Source organism: Montipora capricornis, chromosome 13, assembly GCF_036669925.1.
Source record: "Montipora capricornis isolate CH-2021 chromosome 13, ASM3666992v2, whole genome shotgun sequence".
In the NCBI taxonomy this organism is placed as follows: domain Eukaryota; kingdom Metazoa; phylum Cnidaria; class Anthozoa; order Scleractinia; family Acroporidae; genus Montipora; species Montipora capricornis.
Window position 1 is genome coordinate 35597453 of NC_090895.1, and position 22500 is coordinate 35619952.

General features: G+C 40.3%; 4 protein-coding genes across 6 annotated transcripts in view; 3 read left to right on the plus strand and 1 right to left on the minus strand.

Moving 5' to 3' along the window:
• Nucleotides 1-44, plus strand: part of LOC138028922 (serine-rich adhesin for platelets-like) — a 24616-nt gene extending 24572 nt beyond the window's left edge. For all 3 annotated transcript variants that reach the window (XM_068876564.1, XM_068876565.1, XM_068876566.1), the window contains exon 14: nt 1-44. This exon is cut by the window's left edge and continues 3198 nt beyond it. The gene's annotated coding sequence lies outside the window, so the exon portion shown is untranslated.
• A 1040-nt stretch (nt 45-1084) lies between these two features.
• On the plus strand, nt 1085-2642 carry LOC138028923 (uncharacterized). The gene is made up of 3 exons (XM_068876567.1): nt 1085-1214; nt 1364-1450; nt 2172-2642. The coding sequence occupies exons 1-3, from the start codon at nt 1175-1177 to the stop codon at nt 2513-2515; spliced, it is 471 nt and encodes a 156-aa protein (XP_068732668.1). The 5' UTR covers nt 1085-1174; the 3' UTR covers nt 2516-2642.
• On the minus strand, nt 1889-5832 carry LOC138028924 (trafficking protein particle complex subunit 4-like). The gene is made up of 5 exons (XM_068876568.1): nt 5643-5832; nt 5392-5566; nt 4521-4624; nt 2978-3104; nt 1889-2776 (listed from the first exon to the last, which is right to left on the minus strand). Exons 1-5 carry the CDS (start codon nt 5812-5814, stop codon nt 2701-2703), a joined length of 654 nt encoding a protein of 217 aa, XP_068732669.1. The 5' UTR covers nt 5815-5832; the 3' UTR covers nt 1889-2700.
• Nucleotides 5828-22500, plus strand: part of LOC138030787 (dynein axonemal assembly factor 8-like) — an 18665-nt gene continuing 1992 nt past the window's right edge. The window contains exons 1-12 of the mRNA XM_068878660.1: nt 5828-6155; nt 6765-6962; nt 7998-8513; nt 8966-9027; nt 9467-10226; nt 11214-11988; nt 13538-15258; nt 15945-16137; nt 16821-16915; nt 17291-17638; nt 20142-20227; nt 20422-20491. Coding sequence (XP_068734761.1) covers nt 5973-6155; nt 6765-6962; nt 7998-8513; nt 8966-9027; nt 9467-10226; nt 11214-11988; nt 13538-15258; nt 15945-16137; nt 16821-16915; nt 17291-17638; nt 20142-20227; nt 20422-20491 — 5007 coding nt within the window. The 5' untranslated portion in view covers nt 5828-5972. The remainder of the gene's footprint in view (nt 6156-6764; nt 6963-7997; nt 8514-8965; nt 9028-9466; nt 10227-11213; nt 11989-13537; nt 15259-15944; nt 16138-16820; nt 16916-17290; nt 17639-20141; nt 20228-20421; nt 20492-22500) is intronic.

A 22500-nucleotide genomic window follows, 5' to 3' on the forward strand; every position in this document is an offset into this window, starting at 1 on the left:
AACTATGTATTGTAACAGTTAAATACAATTTAAGACTCTGTTGAGATGTATTGTTACTTTGTGATTGTACATCATATTTTCACGATAGTCTTCAAGCATTAACAGTATGGGTTTTATTTATTTATCAATATGTGTCCTTAGTGATATTGGTTTAGTCTAAGACTAAAACCTATAGAGGAAATGAATGAAATTGATCATTACCTGGTATGCTTTTGGAAATAAGTTTTTGACAACTTAAGTGAGATTCGTCTGCTGAAAAAAGCTTTTAGTAAAGGACGCCACCATTGTCCCTTTCTGAAATTATTATTACTGCCAGAAAAATTCCCGGATTTGTGGAGCGTATTGCTATCACAGAAGGTTAAACTGAGAAGTGTGCTATGAAAGGGGTAAAAGCTACAAAGCATTTTGATGCAGCTCCATCACCAAAGTGTTACCTTTGATAAGCATGGACCAATTTTCTTTCAAAGTCCCTACAAAGCTCTGTGATAAAGATCTTTTGCATGCAGTTCTTCCACATTTCATCAGACATCATTAATATTTTTATCTTTGAGACCCTCTGTCACTTGTACTGCCTTGGAGGAATCTGTTGGCGTTCCTGTTTGGACTGTTAAAAGGATTGATCAATGCTTTGTAAACTTTGTCAGGAAAATAGTTGGTTTTGTTCCCTCTCTGGACATAGTTTTCATCATTTTCTAAAAGACGTCTCCTTGTTTACTGCTCTAACAAGAATACTGTGGTTGGTGAAGGTCTCTCATTAACTGATGAAAAACAATTTCCACTCAAATAGAATAATGGGCCAGTTGTGTTATGAGGAAAGGTGTAATTACACTGTACAATTATTTTGTGAAATGTTCTTGCATACATTTCCACAATGCTATTGCCAGACAAATTGTGCATAGCATTTCCTAGTTTAACATACTGTAACTTTCAACAGCCAAATTGTTTCAAGACAAAATACACGAAAATAACTTGGACTTGATTATACATTCTACAATGATTTCTGCAACTTGTTTGACAAAAAGTTCTGTTGATACAAGGTGTGTTAAACAATGAGATTTCTAGCAACTTGTCAGGCTATGGTATATTAAGTCTTTATAAAAACTAGACTCAACAGACATGAGACTTACATGTTAAAACATACATTAATACTACAAATCACGTTGTTGTGTAGATTATGACAATTGCAGCAATGGAACCTATACAATCTGACCCTGGTGAGTAAATTTATACTTTTATGCAAAAGTTACATTGCAAGAGAGAAAAAAATAGTTACTTGGTGTATGTCGGTCATGTAGGCACCTTGATGTAAATTTCTCTGTTTAAGCTTAGTCTAAACATTGCTCTGAATTGTTTCACTTGTTAGGAAGCCAAATACCAGATTATAGTCAGATTTACACACTGATAAGTAGGGTGATGCGAGAACAGCCACTACCCAACTTAAGCCCACTAGGTAAGTTTCATCAGAAACTTTAGAACTATTAATCAAAAGTTGAAGCCTTTCTGGGGCCTTCCTTGCAGGAACCATTATTGCCTGGAGATCTTCAGTTTGCAAATAAATGTTTCATGGATACAAGTCAGAGTTTCATTGCAGGATTGTCTAAATATGAAGCTTTAGCAAGTCACTGTGACAGTTTCTGAAAAAATAATAGTTTTTCTTTGATAGGCAATGTTTTTCTCATGGTAAAACCCATGGGCTCTTCAAAGAAGGCCAGTTTGGCATACACTAAAAGGGCCAAACAAAATGTGACCACCTCATGTATGAGATGTGTCTTGTAAAGGAATGGATCCAACTTTAAACCAGCAGAGTGACTCCATCCGTAATAAACTCTTTGACATGTATCATGTATCATTTTAACATGAATGAATATTTTATCACTTTTATCCCTTCTGCAATTGATATATTGTTTTATTTACCATTTATACATTTTTCATTGATAATGACAGTGATTTTAGGTCGAAATGTCATTTTTTCAAACATTTTTTGACAATTTCCAAAAAACCCACTCTTGTAAGCAGAAGAAAAAATTGTATGGTCACGGAAAATACAGAAATGTTTAACCCATCAAAAACATGTCTGGTACTCTGCAAAGATGGCTTCTTGCAGTTGTTGTGTTTGGCAAGGTTCTTCACTCATTAACTAAACAACAACATTGTATACTTTTTCCTTGCAGATGCACGTGTTATCCTGGATTTGCTAAATGATCTGGAAAGACGTCTTGCTGGCCTTGATATCAGCAGTCAAATCAACTTTGTGGTCAACAAGTACAGAGAAATTATGACAACAACCTCCAATGAAGACGCAACTTCAGAAGGGAGTCAAGTCCCTCCTAACACAGCTCAAGGTGGTTCTGATGCAAACAGCAGACCCAAAACACAGCTATTTTCTTTAAATCCACTCAATGTTCCTGTGGAATTGCTGAATTTGAAGAAGCAAACTCCAAGAAATCTAAGTTCTCAGCCTCCCTGTCCTGAGAATGCCAAAGACAAGCAAACAGGACCTCCAAGCACTCAGTAGCTTTCATTAACAGGGCAGTAACCGAAAGGGGACCCACATGTTAGCTCATAACAGCAGAATCTGATTGTTACCCTCTTTGTTATGAATATAGACATTATTATTAAAACATGAAGCTTGACACAGGCAATTTAGTTTTTGGGCATCTTAATTGTCCATTTCCTTTCTGGGATCCATACAAAATTGTATCAAGCCAAGGATGGATTGCTTGACCTTTCAGCTTGTTCTAATGCTCTCTGTAGGTTTGTGTCAAAAAGTTCACATCTAAGAAGAGAAAAGTGTACCAATCAGTTCTTTAATGAATCAAACTCTACTTATTTTTTGGAATATAAATGATCATGATAGGAAAGCATGCAAAAGCACTTTTAGGGGAAAATAGACTAATGATTTGGGCCAAAAGTGTATATTAAGTTCAATAACTTTGAAAGAGATTAGTATAATTTGAGAATAAAATTTTTTATCCACCTGATAGGCATGTCCAGTGAGTAAAATGGGTTTTTCAGAGCAAAGTCAGAATACAGCTCGTAGATCTTTTTCAGGAGGTTATCCATGCCAAGTTGCTTTGGATCTGTAAGCACTATGAACTTTAATCCTGGAATTCAATTACCAGAGGTCAGCACTTAAAGGAAAACAAATGATTGGAGTGTATAGAACCTCTGTTTGCAGAGTGCGGCAGTACATACAAGGGTCCTGATACATCACTAACTTACAGCCATTTCAAAGAATGCATAAGTAATCAAAGACAAGTTTTGACAAAACATTTTAAGTGTTCTGTTCCATGATTTCGACAGCCTTGTTCCTTACTAAGTCAAAGTGTGTAGTCTGTGAAATCTAATTTTAAATATATGCAAATTAGTGAATGTAATCACCACTGCAAAAAACCATGCATTTGCAAATTGGAGTTGCTTCTAAAATGAGACTTATGTTAACTGAAGACAGGCACTAACTGGTTGGCTCCAATGAGCATCAGGCTACAGTGAACCAGGTGATCTGGTGACGTAATTTGGACGACTGGGAAGAACAATTTTAATGCCGTATCCCACAACCATGCGCGCCCAAACTCCCTGCAGTATTTCCATCGCCAAAACTCAACAGATCATTCCGTGTCTACCACATTTCCTGTCACTGAATGAACATTCAAGTAGAGCCGATGAGCTCTAACCTCGCCTCTGCCATGTTGAATTCGAAAATAAGACCGCGCGCGGTTGTGGGATTACAGCGTTAAATTGTTTCTCCCAAGTCCTCCGAGTTACATCACCAGATCACCTGGAAGGAATTTGTGGGTTTGAACACAGCCAAACCAACACTATCTCACAATCCTTGTTGATAAACTGTGGGAGCTTAATCCATTTACACACCTCAAATGCCCCAGGATGACCCCCCCCCCCCCACTGAGTCTCACTCTGAGGGGTCAATGGGCTTAAGAAACTTCTTACACTTAAAAAAGTGTTGGGGTTCCCAATGTTGTGGTGTGTCCTTGTAAAAGTCAGAATTAACTATCATAGTGTAACTTGAAGTGGTATATATTCCCATGTACTTTATCTGAGTGTTAGCCCTAGTAATTGAATGTGCCCACACAGGACTGAAAAAAAAACCCTCACCAAGGGCCTTGTGATGACTTCTTGATTTGATCAACATTCCTCCTCTGACGTTACTTTAAGTTGCACTCTGAGAGGTATTATCCTTTGAAATACAAGTGCTACGTGGCCAATATTTGACAAAACATAGGGATGCCCCGTTCCTTGTAAAGATCACAAATCAATGATTAATGGAGCTAATTGCTGTTGTGTGACCATCATCACCTGGGTGGTAAAACTCAAACTAAACTTGTAGTCTCGGTTGTTCAAAAGGTGGATAACGCTATCCACCGGATAAACCACTATCGAGCAGATAAACACTAGCAAAACCAATTGAGTTATCCAGTGGATAGTGATTCATCCAGGGGATAGCACCATCCACCCTTTGAACAACCGGGGCATAATGGAGTTATTTTGTGAATTTTGTTCACCTGTATGTGTCTGGAAGCAGTGAAGTTTAAAACTGTCGGCTTCCAATACTTCAATTCCTGAAGACCTTTGTTCTGGAGAGAGTTTGGCAGAGATTGCATACAACCTGCAGACCAATCAAAAATTTAAAACTCATAAAATGGCAGGTTTTCATCCATAAAGTAAGTTATCTAGTCTGTGCATTCCATGTACTACCAGCACCATACAAATGACTTTTAGATTAAACCGACAGAACAGTCCAACAAGAGCAACAGTTCTACTGATTGAGATGTATCAACCACAGTCTTCCAAGTCAGCAATATCATGAGTGAACTAGACAGACTAGACATTTGTACTGTTCAGTCAGGTCAAAGAACAGAATACTTGTACTAACACTACACCAATTACTTGATTCTGAGGATGACTTCTGTTCAGGTAGTCAAAACATGAGTCAATGTCACTCTGAGGATTACTCTCACCTGGACGATCTTACTTCATTAAGTTTTCATATGACTCATGGGATCCACCCATGAAAAGTAATCCTTTGGTTTAATGAAGGGAACAATTGACTGCTTAACCCATTTACGACTCAAACAACCTACAACGCCCCTGTTGATGAGTAAAATCATCTGGCATTAGACAGAGTAAAATCTGGCTCACTGCCAGGAGTCAATGGGTTAACTGCTGAATACCCTGCCCTTGTTTGCATAAGAATGACAACTGTTGTATTCTGACTCGTTCTTCAAAGAACATCACCAAGTGCTAGCAAAGGTGACAGGGTATTCACCCCACCCCCTACCTCAGCACTCAAGGTGAAACAGCTGCTTGTCGGGACCTTGATAAAGGGTTTCAGAGGGACAAGAGGATATTAATTTTGCATCAAGCTCTACTTACGGATGAAACATGCTCGCCAACATGATACGTTCATTCGTCGTGAGCTTCGGTCGACCAAATTTTAAGTTTAGGGGGTAGTTAGCCTGATCTTTGATAACCTCCATGGCTTCTCTTCCATCGGGCAAACGCTTCCCTACAACTGGCTCACCGTTTATTGACAGCAATGCATGACCAACTGAATGGAGTAAATAAAATATCCAGTGAAACAAAACTTAGGAACAGGATTGGACGCCATAATAAGAAAAAAATACCTTTTATGTTGTCTCTTTCACCAAAGATCACGACCAATTTATCATCCTCCCGAAGTACGATATCTAAAGGGTAACTAAATACTTGTTCAACTTCACTTTTAGGTGAAATATGATCGTAATGGTAGATTAAGCCTCCTGCTCTATTCAAAACATACACACTGAAGATCGCCATGTTGAATACCGCGTTTATCGGAAAAGCCTGGCGAGAGTTTTGCAAGATGGCGTCAGAGACTGCGTCAGACTGTTGCAAGCTCACAAACTTTTGCTCAGTTTTTTCTTCATTTGCTGCAATTTTTTCTCCAGATTAGTTCTTTCACTGTTCAGTAAAACATGTGGCAACGAGGGGATACTCTTTCTAGTAGTGACGAGAGTTTGGAAGAAGAGCGTTCACCCGATATTTCTGGTGGTTTTGAAACTGTCGCCACTTCTTGCAAGCTAAAACCCGTCTTTGATAACATTTTCGCAGATATAAAAGCAAGCATTCCCACTTTTGATTTTGAAGATTCCTCTGAGGTAAGAAAACACTCAAGTAAAGATTTAACTAAGAGACTACGAGGAGCCAACTAAAACAAGGCTCAAGCAAAACTTGTTGCTAAGGCAACGCATGGGCTAATGTGCTAATTGCTCATAAAGCTTAATTAAAAACTGGTTCAATAGACCATTAATACAAAGAGCCTTACAACTCAGAAAGGTCATGTTGTTTTTTCCTTTAAACGTATTAAACAATCAAACTAAATAATAAATTTTTGTTTTTGACAATAAATCTACTGCATTCATGAGAATGTCATACAACCCTTATTCAAAGACATTTCCTTATAAAGCTTTTCAGATTTGGTTGTGCCTGATTTCTTTATTTGAAAATGGTTTGAACTCAAAAGTTACATACCTTGATGGAATTTGACCATCTGGGTGAATGTAGTGAAAGTAGTCCTGTTAAGGACTACTTTCAACCAGACGATCAAATTCCATTGGGGTATGTACATTACTCTTTATTCAGAGGAAGGTTTTAAATCAGAAGGGAATACTGTAATAAACTTGATCTCTGATTTATACAGCCACACTGTGCTCCAACATCAAAATTTCCTTAAAGCCAAACTCCTTAATTAATCTCTATTGTTTCAGGATGGTAGTGATAACGAAGAGCCTTTGGTATTCGCCAGGAAAGTGTGGCCTTTGTCTCCACGCATTTTGTCACAAAGAATTGTATCAGGCATTGAGGTTGTTGGTTCACCAACTTCCAGTGCTTCTGACAGTGGATTCTCATTTGTAAGCCCTGATGGACAGAGTACAACTGGTTCATCACTTCCAGATTCTGAGCAGGTTTGTCAAATCCTAATTTTTTGCTTATTTTTATGCTCGGGACACAATGGTCTGCTGTGATACTGTTGTGGGATTTGATAACATTTTTTCTGTATAAAATGATATTGTTGGTAAGGACATAAGTTTAGTCCATACATAATGCATGTGCATGACTGGTAAAAATGTCAAGTTATGTTGATTTTTTTATAGTCGATGAAAACATGTAATTTGATGATTGAGCCAAAACCATAAAAATGTCATAATCTCCAGTATGCATTGTATTCAGTGGCTAGCCTGAAAGATGTATGTTGAGGGTCCCCAGTAGTGTTCCTCAATCCCACCACCCTGACTAATTAGCAGTGGAGCAAGGTGACAGGCCTACACGACTCCCTAGCGCATGTTTTAGCCTTTTAGTGTTGTAATTTGGCTCTCATGGGTATATATGTATATTTGATTGACCACCCTCTTTTTGTAATATATGAGGGGCTGTTTTTTAAGATTTCTTTGAGCAATGGTAGTTGCTCTATTACATGCCAGTCTTTCATGAAGATTTGTTTCAAGTTCATCACTGCTGGGTGGTATTGTTGTGTAAGGACAGGCAAGATTCGTTTGCTCTCCTGTGGTTTTTGAAGGAGTGCCAGTTTCCTGTTTTTAAATTGCGCTTCTGAGAGGGTCCTTTGAACAATATTCTTGGGGTGACCTCTTTCACGTAGGCGTAATTTAAAATTTTGGATGAGCTCTTCAAATATTTTTTTTAGAAGAGTTTGTTCTGAAAAGTCTCAGAGCTTCGCCTTTGACAAAGCCTTTTTTGACTCCTGGTGGGTGGCACAAGAAGAAGTACCTGTGTTGAAATGTTTCAGTAGGTTTGAAGCGCATGTGCGCATCAAGAACAGTGTTCCGAAACATGGTTTGTAGCCACTGTTACCAGTGATACTCCAGTGAAAACGGTTCTTATTTTCCAAGATTGACGTTGTAAAGATTTCAATTTTTTTCTAGGGAAGTATTAACCTTCATTCTAATTCATCTTGATTATCATCATTTACTCTACAACATTAGTCATTTTCTTCAAGTTTTGGTAAAACACTTACCATTGGTGCTAATCTTCCAACTTCTCTTACTACAAAACCAAATGGAAGTACATGTAAAGCATCTACCGACAGTGTGGATGCCAAGGAGACAGTTAAGCTTAATTTAGATCTCATAGAACATCTAGATCTTAGCAATCTCCTTGAACGTACCAATGAAGTTACTGTTCCTCCAGTGTTTCCACCAACACTCAGTGATGCAGAAAGCAGTGAGGCAGAAGATGACAGCAATAGCCTTATGGAGGAGCTTGTAAGGCTGAGTAGAAAGCAACAGAATGCTGCTGCCCCTGGGCCTGGTAGTCTTATTTCACACCATTTGCCTGACATGTCAAGGAGTATAAGGAACAAAGCACATGATGTTGGGGTTACATGCGGTCAATCGGTGGCCACCACAGACGTCAAGGATTGTCTGAGCCCTCTCAGTGCAAGCAAATCTGCAGATACTGTGTTCCTGGATTTGAGAGAATTGCATAGAAGAACTTCTCAGGTGACTTATGGTTGTTTTTATTCAAAGTCATACCTGTACATAAAAATTGTTGCTGTTAAGAGGACTGGACTAGTTTCATGTCAACCCAATTTGTTCCAGTCTTAAAACATACATCGGAGCCAATAATGAAATGCAGAGGACTTAACATTTTGCCCAATGTGTTTTGGAGGCTTCGATATAACTTCTCAAACTCATAACATACTTGTGATGAATGCTTTTATATCGTCATTTCTCTCTTCGTCCAGTTACTTTCCCTAGTGTCGACATCAACCATGAGATCAAGTTTTATGAATGTGGTCGATTGAATGCCTTTCAAATAATGTATTTGAAATAATTTTGCCACAGTTTGTTTGCACAGTCTTCTATCTTGAAATAGTATTCTTATTTTCCTGCACTGAAAAGATTACGTCTAGATTTGTTGCACTTATTTAGTTCTTTCCTTTGTTGTGCAGAGTCATCAGGAACTCCCAGAATCAATATGCAGGATACTTGGAATCACTAACAAACTTGAAGAGTAAGCAGTATATCAAAATGGCCTTGAAGTTGAGCTCTGCTGTGGAGTTCAATAGGAAAATTAACTTCTCCAAACGAAATTCTTGAAATTATTTGCATTTTGATAATACACTTCTTCTTCTTTTCAAGCAATCAGCATGACCCAGTGATTAGGGTACTGAAATTGCATGCAGATGCTTTGATGCTCTGACAACTAGCTGGATTTTTCTTTAGAATGTGATTCCGGCATGCTATGTTATGTCACAAGTCCTCTAATTTGCATAAATCAAAATTTTGAATAATTCGGCAACCAAGAGTGCTACCACAATAACATAAACGCCATTCTTCATCATTTTAAAAGCCCTTTTGAAGAAACTGATAAAACGTTTTGTTTCATATGCACTTTAAGTGTGAGTGTGAGGGAGATGGCCTCTTGCGGTGACAATTTTTTCTTGTTTCAGCTCATCCAGTAGTTCAGATGAAGAAGATGATATTCAGCAATGGCAGATTCAAAGACAAAAAGCAAAACAGGCATCCTTGTTCTCTGCAAGGCAGAAAGTAACTATTGATCACCATCACCCCAGGAAAGCTACAGCAAAACACACAAATTCTGTTGATAAAATGAAATCTGTTCCCAAAGAGGCTGTTGGAAAATCAAATGATGGAGAGGTGCTGCCTGGTTTTAGGACAGAGAAAGTTCAACGGGCCTGGGACACAGACATGGCCACCAGTGACTCAACCAAGAAAAATGTGGGAATCCAAAATTTAAAGAAAAATCATGAAATATATGAAGCAGAAGGAATAGATGAGACAAAGAAGGCTTGGGCAGGTGAAACACTTACTAGAAAAAAGGAGAGCATTGTCCAAAATGACTCCGTTGTCATAAACAAAGAGGCCGCCAAAGACGTTTTGTCAACACAAGAAAGGTCTTTACCCTCACATAGTTCACCAGCGATGAGTGAAATGAAAACAATCAGCAATGAGATATCTCCGAGTAAGAGAGAGGATTTGAAAAGTGCTGATTATGATGACAGGAACGGCTTGATTTCTCCAAAGAATGATAAAATAAAGAGGTCAACTGCAAAACTCAAACAAGCTTTGAGTGAAGGAGAGAAGGCAAAAAGGCAGAGACTTCAAAGGATTTTACAGAACTTGAAGCCACAGTTTTCATCCCATGGGCGCCACCCAGTGGCTCGTGTGACACCAATTATCTTTCATGAGGTAAATACTAAATACACACTCACACGTGATTGAACAAGACTGTGCGTGAAGCTATTTTCTGAAGCTATGAAAGATACAATGCAGTTCAATGCAATACAATAAATATTTATTTATTTAGAGGGGGTAATGTATTAAACCGAAGAGTTATCTAACTTACTGTCCTCACTACAACAAAGTTACAAGTAAAACTAAATCGATTAAAATAAAGCGTAAAATTAAGGTATCACAGCACAATACAAGATAATAAATGGAACTAAACAACATCGTCGCTCTTTGGAGGTTGGGTGCCCGAAACATCCTGGAGCATTCCACTAAGATGGAGACTGCATTGATGGCTGGCAAACCTGACAACCCAGCCATGAGCCCCCACGCCCCCGAGAAGAACAGGCACCCGTCACACTGATACACAGTGGAAAGCAGAGGGTGGGGAGGGAGGGAACAAAAACCGCTAAATGCTCTACACACAATGCTCCTGCTTCCCGCTACACTGATAAATAAGCGATACAGCCCAAAGCACGAGGTATTCCACGCATGCGCAAGTATAGTAAAAACCACTGACCAATAGGCTGCAGTCGCTCCTAGTTGTTTACTTGGTTAAACTTCGTTTAACCTCATTAAACAATTACAAAAAGAAATTTAACAAACATGCAAAAAAGTGAACATAAGAAGAAATACCAAGGAAACGACAGTCCTAGCATATTAATTCCTAAAGGTGATTAACATTGGTGAAAAACTGAAGAAAGAGGTTACGAAGTTTATGCTGAAAGTTAGTTAGCCATGATAAAAAAGAAGTAGTAGGAGGTGATTGTGAAGCCAGCTGCTTAAGATTTGAGTCGAGGAAATGAAAGAGAGATCCACTGGAAAGTATTACTTGATGTCGTTTATTGGTTAATCCTGAGGCCGTGTTAATCCACAGTCCGGTATGTGCTGCCTAATTCTCAGTATTAAAGAGACTAAGTACACTGTTTCTGTCTTTTTCTCGGCCAGGAAGCGTCTTATGAGAGTGATATCATCAGTCTACCAGACCTTGACACAACAGTCCCCCATCTGCTAATGAGCGCCAAACTGTCCAGGTGTGGAGAGCTCGCAACAATCCGTCAAGGGCCCCGAGGGGAGCCTACGCCAGAGACACACTGTTTCTCACATCTGATAGCGTGGCTATGCTGTTTAAGCCATCCAAGCGTGAATGCCCCAACAGACTTCTCTGAGATTTGTAGAACACCGTTCTATGTAGTAGGGTTGCAACAGACCTGGCATGAAGGACAACTCCAGTTGGACATCGGAATTTGTAGTCGCACAGGACAAGGCGAACACCAGAAGAAAACCAAAGCACATGCGTTCCGACAAGCGGTAAATAAGTTTCTATCCACGAACTCGTTGCATAGTGTGTACCTTCGCCTATTAGAATTTGAAGCCTTTCCGCTGAATTCTCTCTCAGACAAGCTCATAAACAAGAAGTCTTTATCAAGTCTCCTGACTCTCAGTCCAGATTCTGAAACCATGCACCGGGTGTTCAGCGCTACACCTGGTTTCTTTTGGCAGACTATGGAGCTTGAACATAGTCCTTCAGAAGAAAAACACGGTGTTCGATTCTCTCAGGAGCCTGAAATTCAAAATACTCTAACGATGTTGCGGTGTCCTGCTTTTCACGATCCCAGTTGTTTTCTTGATGTGTTGGCTCGTGCACGAAGCAAGGCTTTGGACGTTGCGGGCATTAGGATGGTCTATCGACAAAGAGACACAATGTTACAAGAAAAACCAGGTTTGTCACTAGCGATTCTTCTTCACGGTGCTTTCCCCGAAGAGAGCATTAAACCAGTTTAAATTAAGGTTTTGTTATTTTTGCCGATCACGGCGGACTCCGATAGAGCGGTTTTCAAATGAGTGTCGTAAAATCAAAACCAAAGTAATTACTTTGGCCAATTAAAAAGGACGGAGACAATTCGGTTAACCAATCAGAACTCGAGGTAATTACGCGTAGCCGACACAAAGCGCGGGAAAATGCACGCGCGAGCCACAATTGGTTTTGGTTTCACTTCTGATTGGTTGAAAAAGTGGCGCGAAAACTTTGAACCAATCACTGAGTGAAGTAAATGCAAAACCAAAGTAATTAGCTAATTACTTTCGACACTCAATTGAAAACCGCTCTAATCGACAGTACCAATAAGGAAGTCAGACACAGTTGAAGAAATTTAAGGGGGCTATGACACACAAAATGATGTGATTTCATGATACACAAACTGATTGCCCAAAAAGTAAAATGATTGCAATAACCACGTAAAACCGTTGAACAACATAAAAGAAGTACAACAAAAGGCAAGAGAATCATGGATAGACACAAATGGACAAGATTGAAACAGATTGCATTTGGGTAATCTTGAAAAACGTCAACCCGACGTTTTTCAAGTTTGTCGCAAATCGCTTGGATAAAGGCTGTTTTTGCTCAGAATTACCTGATTGGAACGTAACTATAATTTCATCAGTAAAGGAATTCCAAATTACCGTTTTCGAGTTTTAAACTCGTGATAAACTAAAGATTACCCCTAAACAGCACCCTCAAATAATGTGACATAGCCCCTTTCATAATTCTCCTCCCTTTCCAACAAACGTGCGTATGTGTTGTCTGTTCGTTATATTCATCGTAGTCTTCCCGTAATAATAGGACACTGAAGCCCGCTTCACGCTAGCGCGGCATTCCGGAATCTCGGTACCGTACCTATGTTTTTCGTACGGCACAGTAAATTTTTCGTGTGTAAACAAAACAAACAGAAGGAATATTAGGCACCTGTGCCAGAAATTATTCTCGGTTTTCTTATGACGTCACGGCCGCCATGTTTTTGCCCCTAAACAAAGAAAAGGCGGCCATGTTTGTGTCCCGAGCTAATCCTCCGGGAATTGAACTGTACTATTGTGCAAATGTTTTCTTTTGTTTTTGTTAAAAAAAACATGGTTGTTGATCACGTGAGTGGAAATTAACAATAGGAGTGCCGAGAACATATCCGGAGGTGTGCTCGGCACTCCAAATGTTGGTACTGTGCCACTATTTTAGAGTGCCGTGCCAATGTTGTGCGTGTATAAAAAGGGGTTTGAGTGTGTGTTGGAGCTTGTCGTTGTGAGAACACGTATGAGGTTTAAAGGTCAACAGCTTGCCGCAAACTCATACTCCAATGTTAAGGTCTGTATCGCATGATGGAATTCAAGGCAGTTGCCGGCTTTCCTCTCGAACTGAAGAATTCGAAAAGTAGCGAAAAATACGCCTTTTTGGCAATCCAAATACCTATTCATCACGAAAATTATTTCTCTTTGTGCAGCGTACGGATTTCAGCTTCCCAACATGTTTGTCCAAGAGAGAATGGCAACTGACCTGCAAATCCCTACCCTTGTGCTCGCCCTACGTGGACCTCGAGCCATCTCAGGCTGGCAGGACGAAGTAGGGCCTTTGGATACTCAACTCGCAAGACGGACCGACCCCAAATCATTACGATCCTTGTACAGTGGTGGAGCCAAGGAAGATCATTTGTTTTGGTGCCCAAGGAACGCGCAGAGCGCAGCAACTGAACTTGCAAGGTGGTTTGGTGGACGGGTCCCAGAAAGTGGGATCGTTAACGTTGGCTCTAATGCGGGGCCTGTTTCCATCATTCATGAGGAATCCACAGGTTCATCCAACGACATAGAGAGTGCTGGGAGCCAACTTTTAACGACGCCACTTCATACCACCAGTCGACCCCCTCCGCACTTTTTGACTGCCACTTCTGACACCGACGTTTTCTTCATCGTTTCACCTTCTTTCCCCGTACAGTATCTTGGACATATTTTTTGCTTTTGCTTTGAGAAAGGCTTTAGCGTTCAAGGCATTAAACGGCTTAGGTTGAGTCCTAATCATTTGAGAGGACTAGGACTTCCACCGGAAGTACTCTCCACGTTCGGTCCTGGACGTGTCAACCAATCAAAACGTTTTTCGAAAACCACGTCTCCTGTTCCTTCCACAGTTTTGTTTCTAAGACGGGAAAACGCTATTCATCACATGCTCTCAGTTGTGAAATCTCTCACGAACTTCACCGGCGTATCGCAATCGCATTTTCTCTCTGTTCCCTACGGTGACTCCATGTTTAAACAGTTTGGTGGCAATTTTGCACAAACCCCAGACCCAGCTGCTTATCCAGTTGATCTACTGAGGCATGCTTTCCATTCTAATCCTGAACTAGAACAAGTTTGCGTTCTCATGTTGCTAAAAGATAAAGCTACCATTTTTGCTGGTGCAATTCTTAAGGAATTACTTCAAGGAAACGAAAAGCCGGATTTGACTGTCGACGGATCTTTCGCACCATACTGCTGCTTTGAGCTCTTGGGTCTTAAGCTTCTTCCTTCGCTATCTTTACACCAAGCGAAGGAGTTTACGCCTTGTAAGATTGGAGATGTTTTTTGGAAAAGAAGCCTGCAGACCTTAACCGCTGGTCCAGCGTTAGTGTTAGCTCTCAGGGGAGTGGGTGCATTCGCGCAATTGCGGCGTTTCGTAGAATCTCATTCGGACTCCTCAAAGTCGAAATTCCCCAAAGATAGCATTTTATCGGACATGGTCCTGTCTTGTACACCAGAATTGGCGTGCAGACAACTGTCAGTCATTTTCTTTGACAGGGAGCTATTTTCTGACCAATCAGCGCGTCGTAATCTTCATCTCCTTCCGCCTCCGCGGAGAGTCATCAATTGCGGTAGCTGTAGTGGAAGCAGTGAATCTTTAAATGAAGCCGAGCCATCTGGAAAACAAAGAAATCGAAGAGTTGGCTTGGGCAAGCCACCTACGAAGGCTTCCCTGGGAAGTGTTGAGACCCTACAACATGGAGGAATGTCTGTTCTACAAAGTTTATTGGAGAAACCTCGTGTTATACCAACTGTGTGTGTACTAAAGCCGAGTATCACGACCAAGTATCTTGGTAAAGTGCTCAAGCGACTTGGCCAGGAAGGGTTCTCCGTAATTGGCTTAAAAGTGGTGTCACTATCTTATGATGACGTCAAAATATTGATGGCTAATAAGGTGAGTACTTGTATGGAATGTTCGGGTGAAGTGGTTTTCTCGAACTGCACAAGCATGATCTTCGCGGAATCTTCGAACGTTTTCGGGCTCTTGCCGAGGCCAGACCCTACAGATGCAGACAGATTTCCATCTGTCGTTTTCTATTTACCGAAAACTCGCGGAGAGAAAAAACCGCCACAGAGATGATAATAATGATAATATTTATTCAGCTCATATTATTGTTTACATTTGATTTGAAATTCTTAATGAGGTTTCGGTAGCATTTTAGCTTTTTTTTTCTGTTAGTTAGCTAGTAAGTAACGAGCTGGGGAGCTAAGTGAACCGATAGGTTTTCTAGTTAGCTCCCCGCCGATAGGTTTTCTAGTTAGCTCTGAGCACTGTGTCCCAAAGTACAGCTGCTTGCGACCACTTTTACGGTGTTAATGTGTCAGTATGCGAGTTTGCTTCAGGAATATCTTTCAACTGAATTGGCTTTTATTTGAATGCTAAGGTGACTACTTTATTACTGACCAGAAATCAAATCAACCAAGCGCTAAGTGCTATAGAAAGTTATCTTAGTTTAGCAAATCACGAAATCAGTCCCCAGTTTAAAAACCACCCCATCCTTGGTTTACGTATATCACTACATCCTGGAATCAATTCAAACATATCCTTCTAACCGGTGTTGTTATTCAATGGCAATACAGGAGAAAGACATCGACCTTCATGTGAGTCACATGACATCCGGTCCAGTGGTGTCCTTGTGTCTTCAGCGCGAGAACGCTGTTGGGCGTCTGTTGGAAGTACTCGGACCTTGTGATGCACGGGTGGCAAAGAAGCAATCCCAGTTCCTTTTGAGGGGCTCGTTTGGAGAAGACTCTATTCGAAATGCATTTTATGGTAGGTTTTCTATGCTGGAATAGGTTACACCTTTACGGGCGGTGGTTGTTTTTGATTCTTTTCGTAGAATCGTTTCATTCCACCAGGCCCTAGTTGTTCAAACGATGGATAGTGCTATCCGCCGGATAAATCACGATCCAGTGGATAAGTCATGGTGAAACCAGTTGGGCTATCCAAAAGGTAGTGATTTATCCAGTGGAAAGCGTTTTCCACCTTTTGAACAACTGGGGCCAGTTAGAGTAATGAAAGCATACAAACAGTCACATTTTTGTGTCTTTTACTCTCGTTGAAGTCGGGAATGGATAGCCGGAGATGACGTATCTGCATTTAGTATCACCCAACTAGTGGAGTAATGCAAATGCTACATTTTGATTGGCTACGCTACTAGAGGACTATTATTATTAGTCCTCGAGTAGCGAAAAGCGTAACGCTTTCTTTCGTTTTATTCCCAAATAAGTATTTCTTTAACTTGCATTTGCTAACTTTATTATTGCCTTTTCTGTCCGACTAGTTGGGTGATACTAAAACAATTAGACCCTTCGCCCTCAAGAGCCACGGGTCAATAGCTTCGGGTCTAATTGTTAAGTGTTCTCGGGCTCTGAACTAGGGATTGGGATTGAAAAGTGTTGCTACTTCGATAACGTGGACAAGTGGCTCTTTGGGCTCTCTTCTTTTTATTACAGGATCTGAAACGTATTGTGAGGCCATCAGAGATATGAAGCTTCTGTTTGTTGAAGGGGTTTGTTGTCCACCAACCATCGACCTCAAGGCGGAGGAGGTATGTTTCCAGCTTACCTTTATCTTTTTTTCCTTGTAATATCCATGTACGCTGGTTTAACCACAGCAAATGCAGCTAACTTTTCGACAGTGTGTTTCTGTTTTTGGAAGCGGACTTGACGTCACAGCTCAATCATGAATCATCCGCATGAATCCATATGGCCCCCATTGAGGTATAGGGCTGCTAACAGCTCAATGACCTTATTATAATTATTATTATTATTATTATTATTATTATTATTATTATTATTATTACTATTATCATCATCGTTATCATTATCATTATCATTAAACAGTGAGGTTGACATTCAAGTAAACTTTGGTTAAAAACAATGATTGTCACTTTCGCCAAGTGATACTAAGCCTTGTTGGTTAGATTCCATGTCTTGCCCTGGACGATATCTTCAGTGTCACAACGAATAGAGCTCTCGTGGAACTTACAACAGAGGAACAAACTAAAGTATATAGCAGCCCTGGAATGATTGTTTTGCCAAGCTCTCTGTTGGAGATCAACTGCCTGCTGCTACTCCCTCAGATGCTGGTCAAAGGAGCACAGCAACGGAAGCGAATCAGTATCAGTTATGCTGAGATCATTGAGGCTCTTCTTACTGCAGGATTTCATTTCATTGGACTTCGAATGCTTTTACTTGGAGTGGCTCAAGCTGCGGACTGTGCCAAGCTGTATAGTGGGTGTTTACCTGCAGACTGGAAGCCGCATCACTTGGTAAGTTCATAGTTAATCTAGGGACTGGTTATGAAACCCTGAGAATTTCAAAAGCAGGAACAATACAGTCGCAATTAGATGTTGAACCGACCGTGACCCTGCACAAGCTTTTGTTTTTGGTTCGCAAGTTAATTTCGAATAAATTAGTCAAAGCTTTTTATTGGTTATCCTGCCGAAAAAAGCGTGTTTTTGTCGGGTTTTGTGCAGGGTCAAGGCCAAAAAAGCGAACAAAAACACGAAATAAAGAAACTTGTCGAGTTTCATAACCAGCCTACATCTATTAACTATGGTAAGTTCAATTCGTAGTGTTCTCTTCTTAGATGGCGTGTAGGGAGCGCCCGATGATACTGCTTGAAACTATAAAATTTGAAATGCGAGTCAAGCTTCCCTTTACTTTACTTCTATTGTGCTGACCCTTAGCTAAAGAAATATTGCTCGTTTATTAGGGACCTTTAGATCGGAGGACAAGGGCGACTACGAACGGGTTTTCCGTACTGAGCATGCGCATAAGGTTTGGAGGCCGACATTTTTCGAAGTGCGCGTGCTCAGAACGGAAAACTAGTACTCGTAGTCGTCCTCATCTTCCGATCTAAAATTCCCTATTGAGGCAGATTGCAAAAGTTAACTCCGGTATGTGAAATGAAAAGAAATACTTCTATCGATGGTGACTCGGGAATACTCGGAAAAAATCCGAGTGCTCTTTTGCAAGAGTCAAGCCAACAACCTTCCAGTTACTAGTTCGGATGCTCTACTATTGAACCATAAGAGACTTGTGGGACCAAGTCAATTTAACTAGGTTCGGATGATCATTGTCCCGCTTTACGGCAAGGGGAAATGGTGCATTCCACCTCTATTATTACGGGGCAGGTGACAAATTACAACCTCGGTTTATAAAATGAAGAGAGGACCTTGTTTAATGGCCCTCCTATCCCTCAGTAGTAGAGCATCGGAACTTGTAATGGGAAGGTCGTGACCATAGCAATCGGTTTTTTCCGAGTATCACCGAGTCACGAGCTTGTTGCTAATGATCATCAGTTTCTCCTAATATGCATTGCGCCTTGGAGATTGATAGATAGTTTATTAAAAACTGCATCGCCGCCAAAGGCTGAATTACGCAATGATTTACAAATACCTTAAAAATACTTTACAATACTAAAAAATTACTAATACATCCTAAATGATAAGTCCAAAACTAATTATTAGAATAATATTAAAAATTCTAATATTATGTATTTGTGTTGAAATATAAAATGGGTGTTACCTCCACCTCCATTGCCAACTTGCACTTTCCTGAGGTTATTATTGACCTTGCTCTTTTCTCGAGCCATGCCAGCTCGTTCTTCAAGTACTGGGGGAAACCGCTGAAAAAGACAGGTGCTGCGTTATCTATAACAGACCTCACGCACGATACGTAAAACAGTGCCAGATCTTGTTTCGGAACTCCCGCTCTTTTTAACTGAGGATTGTTCAGCATAAAAGTAAACATTTTGAGTAAGAGCTGATACAACGTAGACCTGATTATTTAGTTACTAAATAATAATCTTTCTTATTTAGTTACTACTGAGATAATCAATAGGCCATTTCCGAGTTCATGTCTGCCTCCTCTTCAAAGCGAGTCGAAGTGCGAAGTTTTTGTGATGGTAATTAGTTCTACTTTGCATATGAATCAAAACTAATTTTCATAACAAAAACTTCGCACTTAGACTCGCTTTGAAGAGGAGGCAGACACGAGCTCGGAAATGCCCTACGTTGTATCGGCTTTTGCTCAAAATATTTACTTTTTCAACTTGTAATTACGTCGATCAGATCAAGCCAGTTGATTCAACGTTCACCTGAAGAGTTATTGTCCGCGGTTGCTTGATTGAAAACTTCAGCATAAACCTCGGAAAAATTATCAAATTACTGATCTAGATATCGATAAGCCACGACCTATGTTGGTTTTTATTGCAGAGGATTGTCATACCTGCCAGCCCCCAGAGTACAAAAAATCTGGAGACGTCTAGAAATCTTTGCATTGTAAGAATGTCATTTTCGTCATCGTCTCAACAGTCTTCGGAAATCACCCGATAGCACTCCGAATGTTCTCTCGGTTAGACTCGCAATTACCTACATTGCTATTGTGCTCATAACCGCACCAACTTTCTACCATGTATTGTGCATTTTGATTAGTTGATTTCTGACGCTACTCGTTAGATCTATATCAACTTGATTGCTCTGTTTTACGTTTTCCGATCGAGAACAGCTCAAACAAAGAGCACTAAATCCACCTCTTGTTTTGTTTTCTTTTTCGACATCTCGAAAATAACTGAAATAACGAAATTAATGAAAAACATTTGAAAAAGGCCACGGTAGGTATTTCCCGGGAGATTTGGTGCTCTAACAGGGAGACCGGGATATTTGATGAAAAACTTGGAGACTCCCGGGAAAACCGCAGAGTTGGCGGGTATGGATTGTTGCCATGTCAAAATAATGTCAGTTTTTCTTAATGATGTTTGTTTTTTAGGCTGTGCAATTATCAAAGACTCCTTTCATTGTCATTGCCGTGTTGCGTGACGGTGCCGTAACGTGCTACGATACTTTGTGTGACAGGTAAGAATGGAAAGTGACAACGATAAAAGTGGCATTGATTCAGAAGCTTGGTGAAAATGAGGGCGCTCAGATTTGCCTTAAAATGTAATTAGGTTAATGCAATTTTTGATAATGATGTACAAAACACTTTATTAACAAGATGAAAGATGGTGGCGAGAAACTGCCTAAAAGTTCTTCTTGCTTTTGTTTTTTAGTTCTCCTAAACTGAAGGCGTTGACCGCCAGTTCCGGAAGGTTCATGTTGGCAGGAAAGACACTGAAAGAGGTTTGTGTGTCTCTGTGGTGCGAAAAGTGTTGTTTAGGTCTTAAATGATTTTCCAAATGACTCATACTGTACAACCCTCTCAACTGTTGGGAATCATGATTTATGATCACTGATGGACAATTAATCTTTGGCTTTATCAAAGGAACGGTTTAATAACTGTTAGCTTTCTCATCGATCTACTGGATGACGAATAAGTGTTAACCCTTTTTAGACTACTAACGAGGTTGAAAATGTTCGGTCACGGAAAGCTTAAATTTGAGGAATTTCATCAGCCAGACCAATTCTGCCTTTTCTCCCAGAGGAAGGGGGACCTCGCATTGGGTGGGATGTTCATCGGAAATTTGAATTAAACCCCTAAAAGAGACCAATCTGGGCCTGCAGGCTTTTTTAACCCCGAAAAGAGACCATATTCAAAACATATTAAATATATACTTTTATATTTCTTGGCGTGCAACCCCAAATGAGACCTTCACGGCTACATATGGGCTACATATGATGGCGTTTTGCCCAAAACACCCTAAGTGAGACCAAAACCCGAAATTTACACCCCTAAGCCTTTTAACAAAGGCGTCTTTGAGCTACGGACGACAACCGGATGTCAACGTTTCGCATTCTGTCTGTCTCCTAAAAGAGAAATACTATCATTCCGTTAGGCATTTAGGCGTCCTTTGTTTGGAAACTTAGTGCTTTTCGTGAACTATTCCCAGCATCTAAGAAAGTTCGTCTCAGTGGCGATTTCCTTAACAAATATCCTCAATGTTTACACTTCCAATCATAAATCTGTGGAAATGGCCGACACATTTTCAAGGCTTTTCTTCTACTATATCGGTATTACGACACTTCCATGAATCTTGCATGTGTTTTGTGTACATCAATAAGTGTACATAAAAGGAATGGCTGAAGTGCCATAAAATTCTAGCAAAATACCATCAAGGTGTTAAAAATCTCGAAAATCCGAACCGCCCGTATCCAACAGCAATCTACTTTCAGACTGATTAAGTTTCAATCAGACGAGAAAAATCAGGTAGATACGATTTCACCGTGAAATTCAGTAGAAAAGTTCATGTTGTTCTTTTGAAGAAAAACAGTACGGTTCATTGGAAGCCATTCTACTCGAAACATTCTCTTTGCGCTCTAACTGTCAACCGGGATATAATCTACGGTAATAAGCGAAATTCACGTAGAAAGGAGTCGGTTCTGTAGGTGTGGTGTTCAATTCCTTGACCTCTGGAACTGTCCTAGTACTCGGCGCTTATTGAAACCATCTCAAAAAGTACGTGGTCGTATCCTCATCCTTGGTCTTTTCAGATTGTTTTTCCTCCTACCCTTCTCCTTTGCTTCCAGAGCGACTGTCGAATGCACTTCAATAATCCGAGATTACTGCTAGTTGACTCGTAAAATCGTGTGGTATAACACAGAGTAAAATATGCTGTGTCCCTGCTAAGAGGCAAAAGGTTTAAAGAGGACATAGTTTTGAGTTGAGTGAAGTGGATGTTGTTGACTCTTTCACCTCTAAACCTGTCCCCATTGTCGAGTCAAATCCTGTGGCATCAGACAGAGTAATTATGTATGCGTGTCACTTTTTGGAGGGAATCGGTTTAAAGAGCATTTACTCGTTAGTTTTATTGTTTCATGCCGAACCTTCCTGCGGATTATTCCTGGATGTGATTACATTGCACAGAACATCTGCGCAACTACACATCATATTAAAACGTTGTAAAACACGTCAACAACATTAATCCAATCACGGGAATTTGTCTCTCTTCACGTCATCTGACATTGCATGATGTACTTTGAACCTTATTGTAGCTCCGGCTACAGTCGAGTTACATTGACAAATGTCCATTACATTCCTATGTTACAGAAGGTTTATTTTTTAAAACAAATTGTCAGTGTACGGCAGTCCTTCATAGCACAACCCTCGCAGGTACTTACAGTAAATGGACTCTTCATTGGCCTTCAAAAGCCTGCGAGCAAGCTCTCTCGTGGTACATGTAGCCTGCGAACGC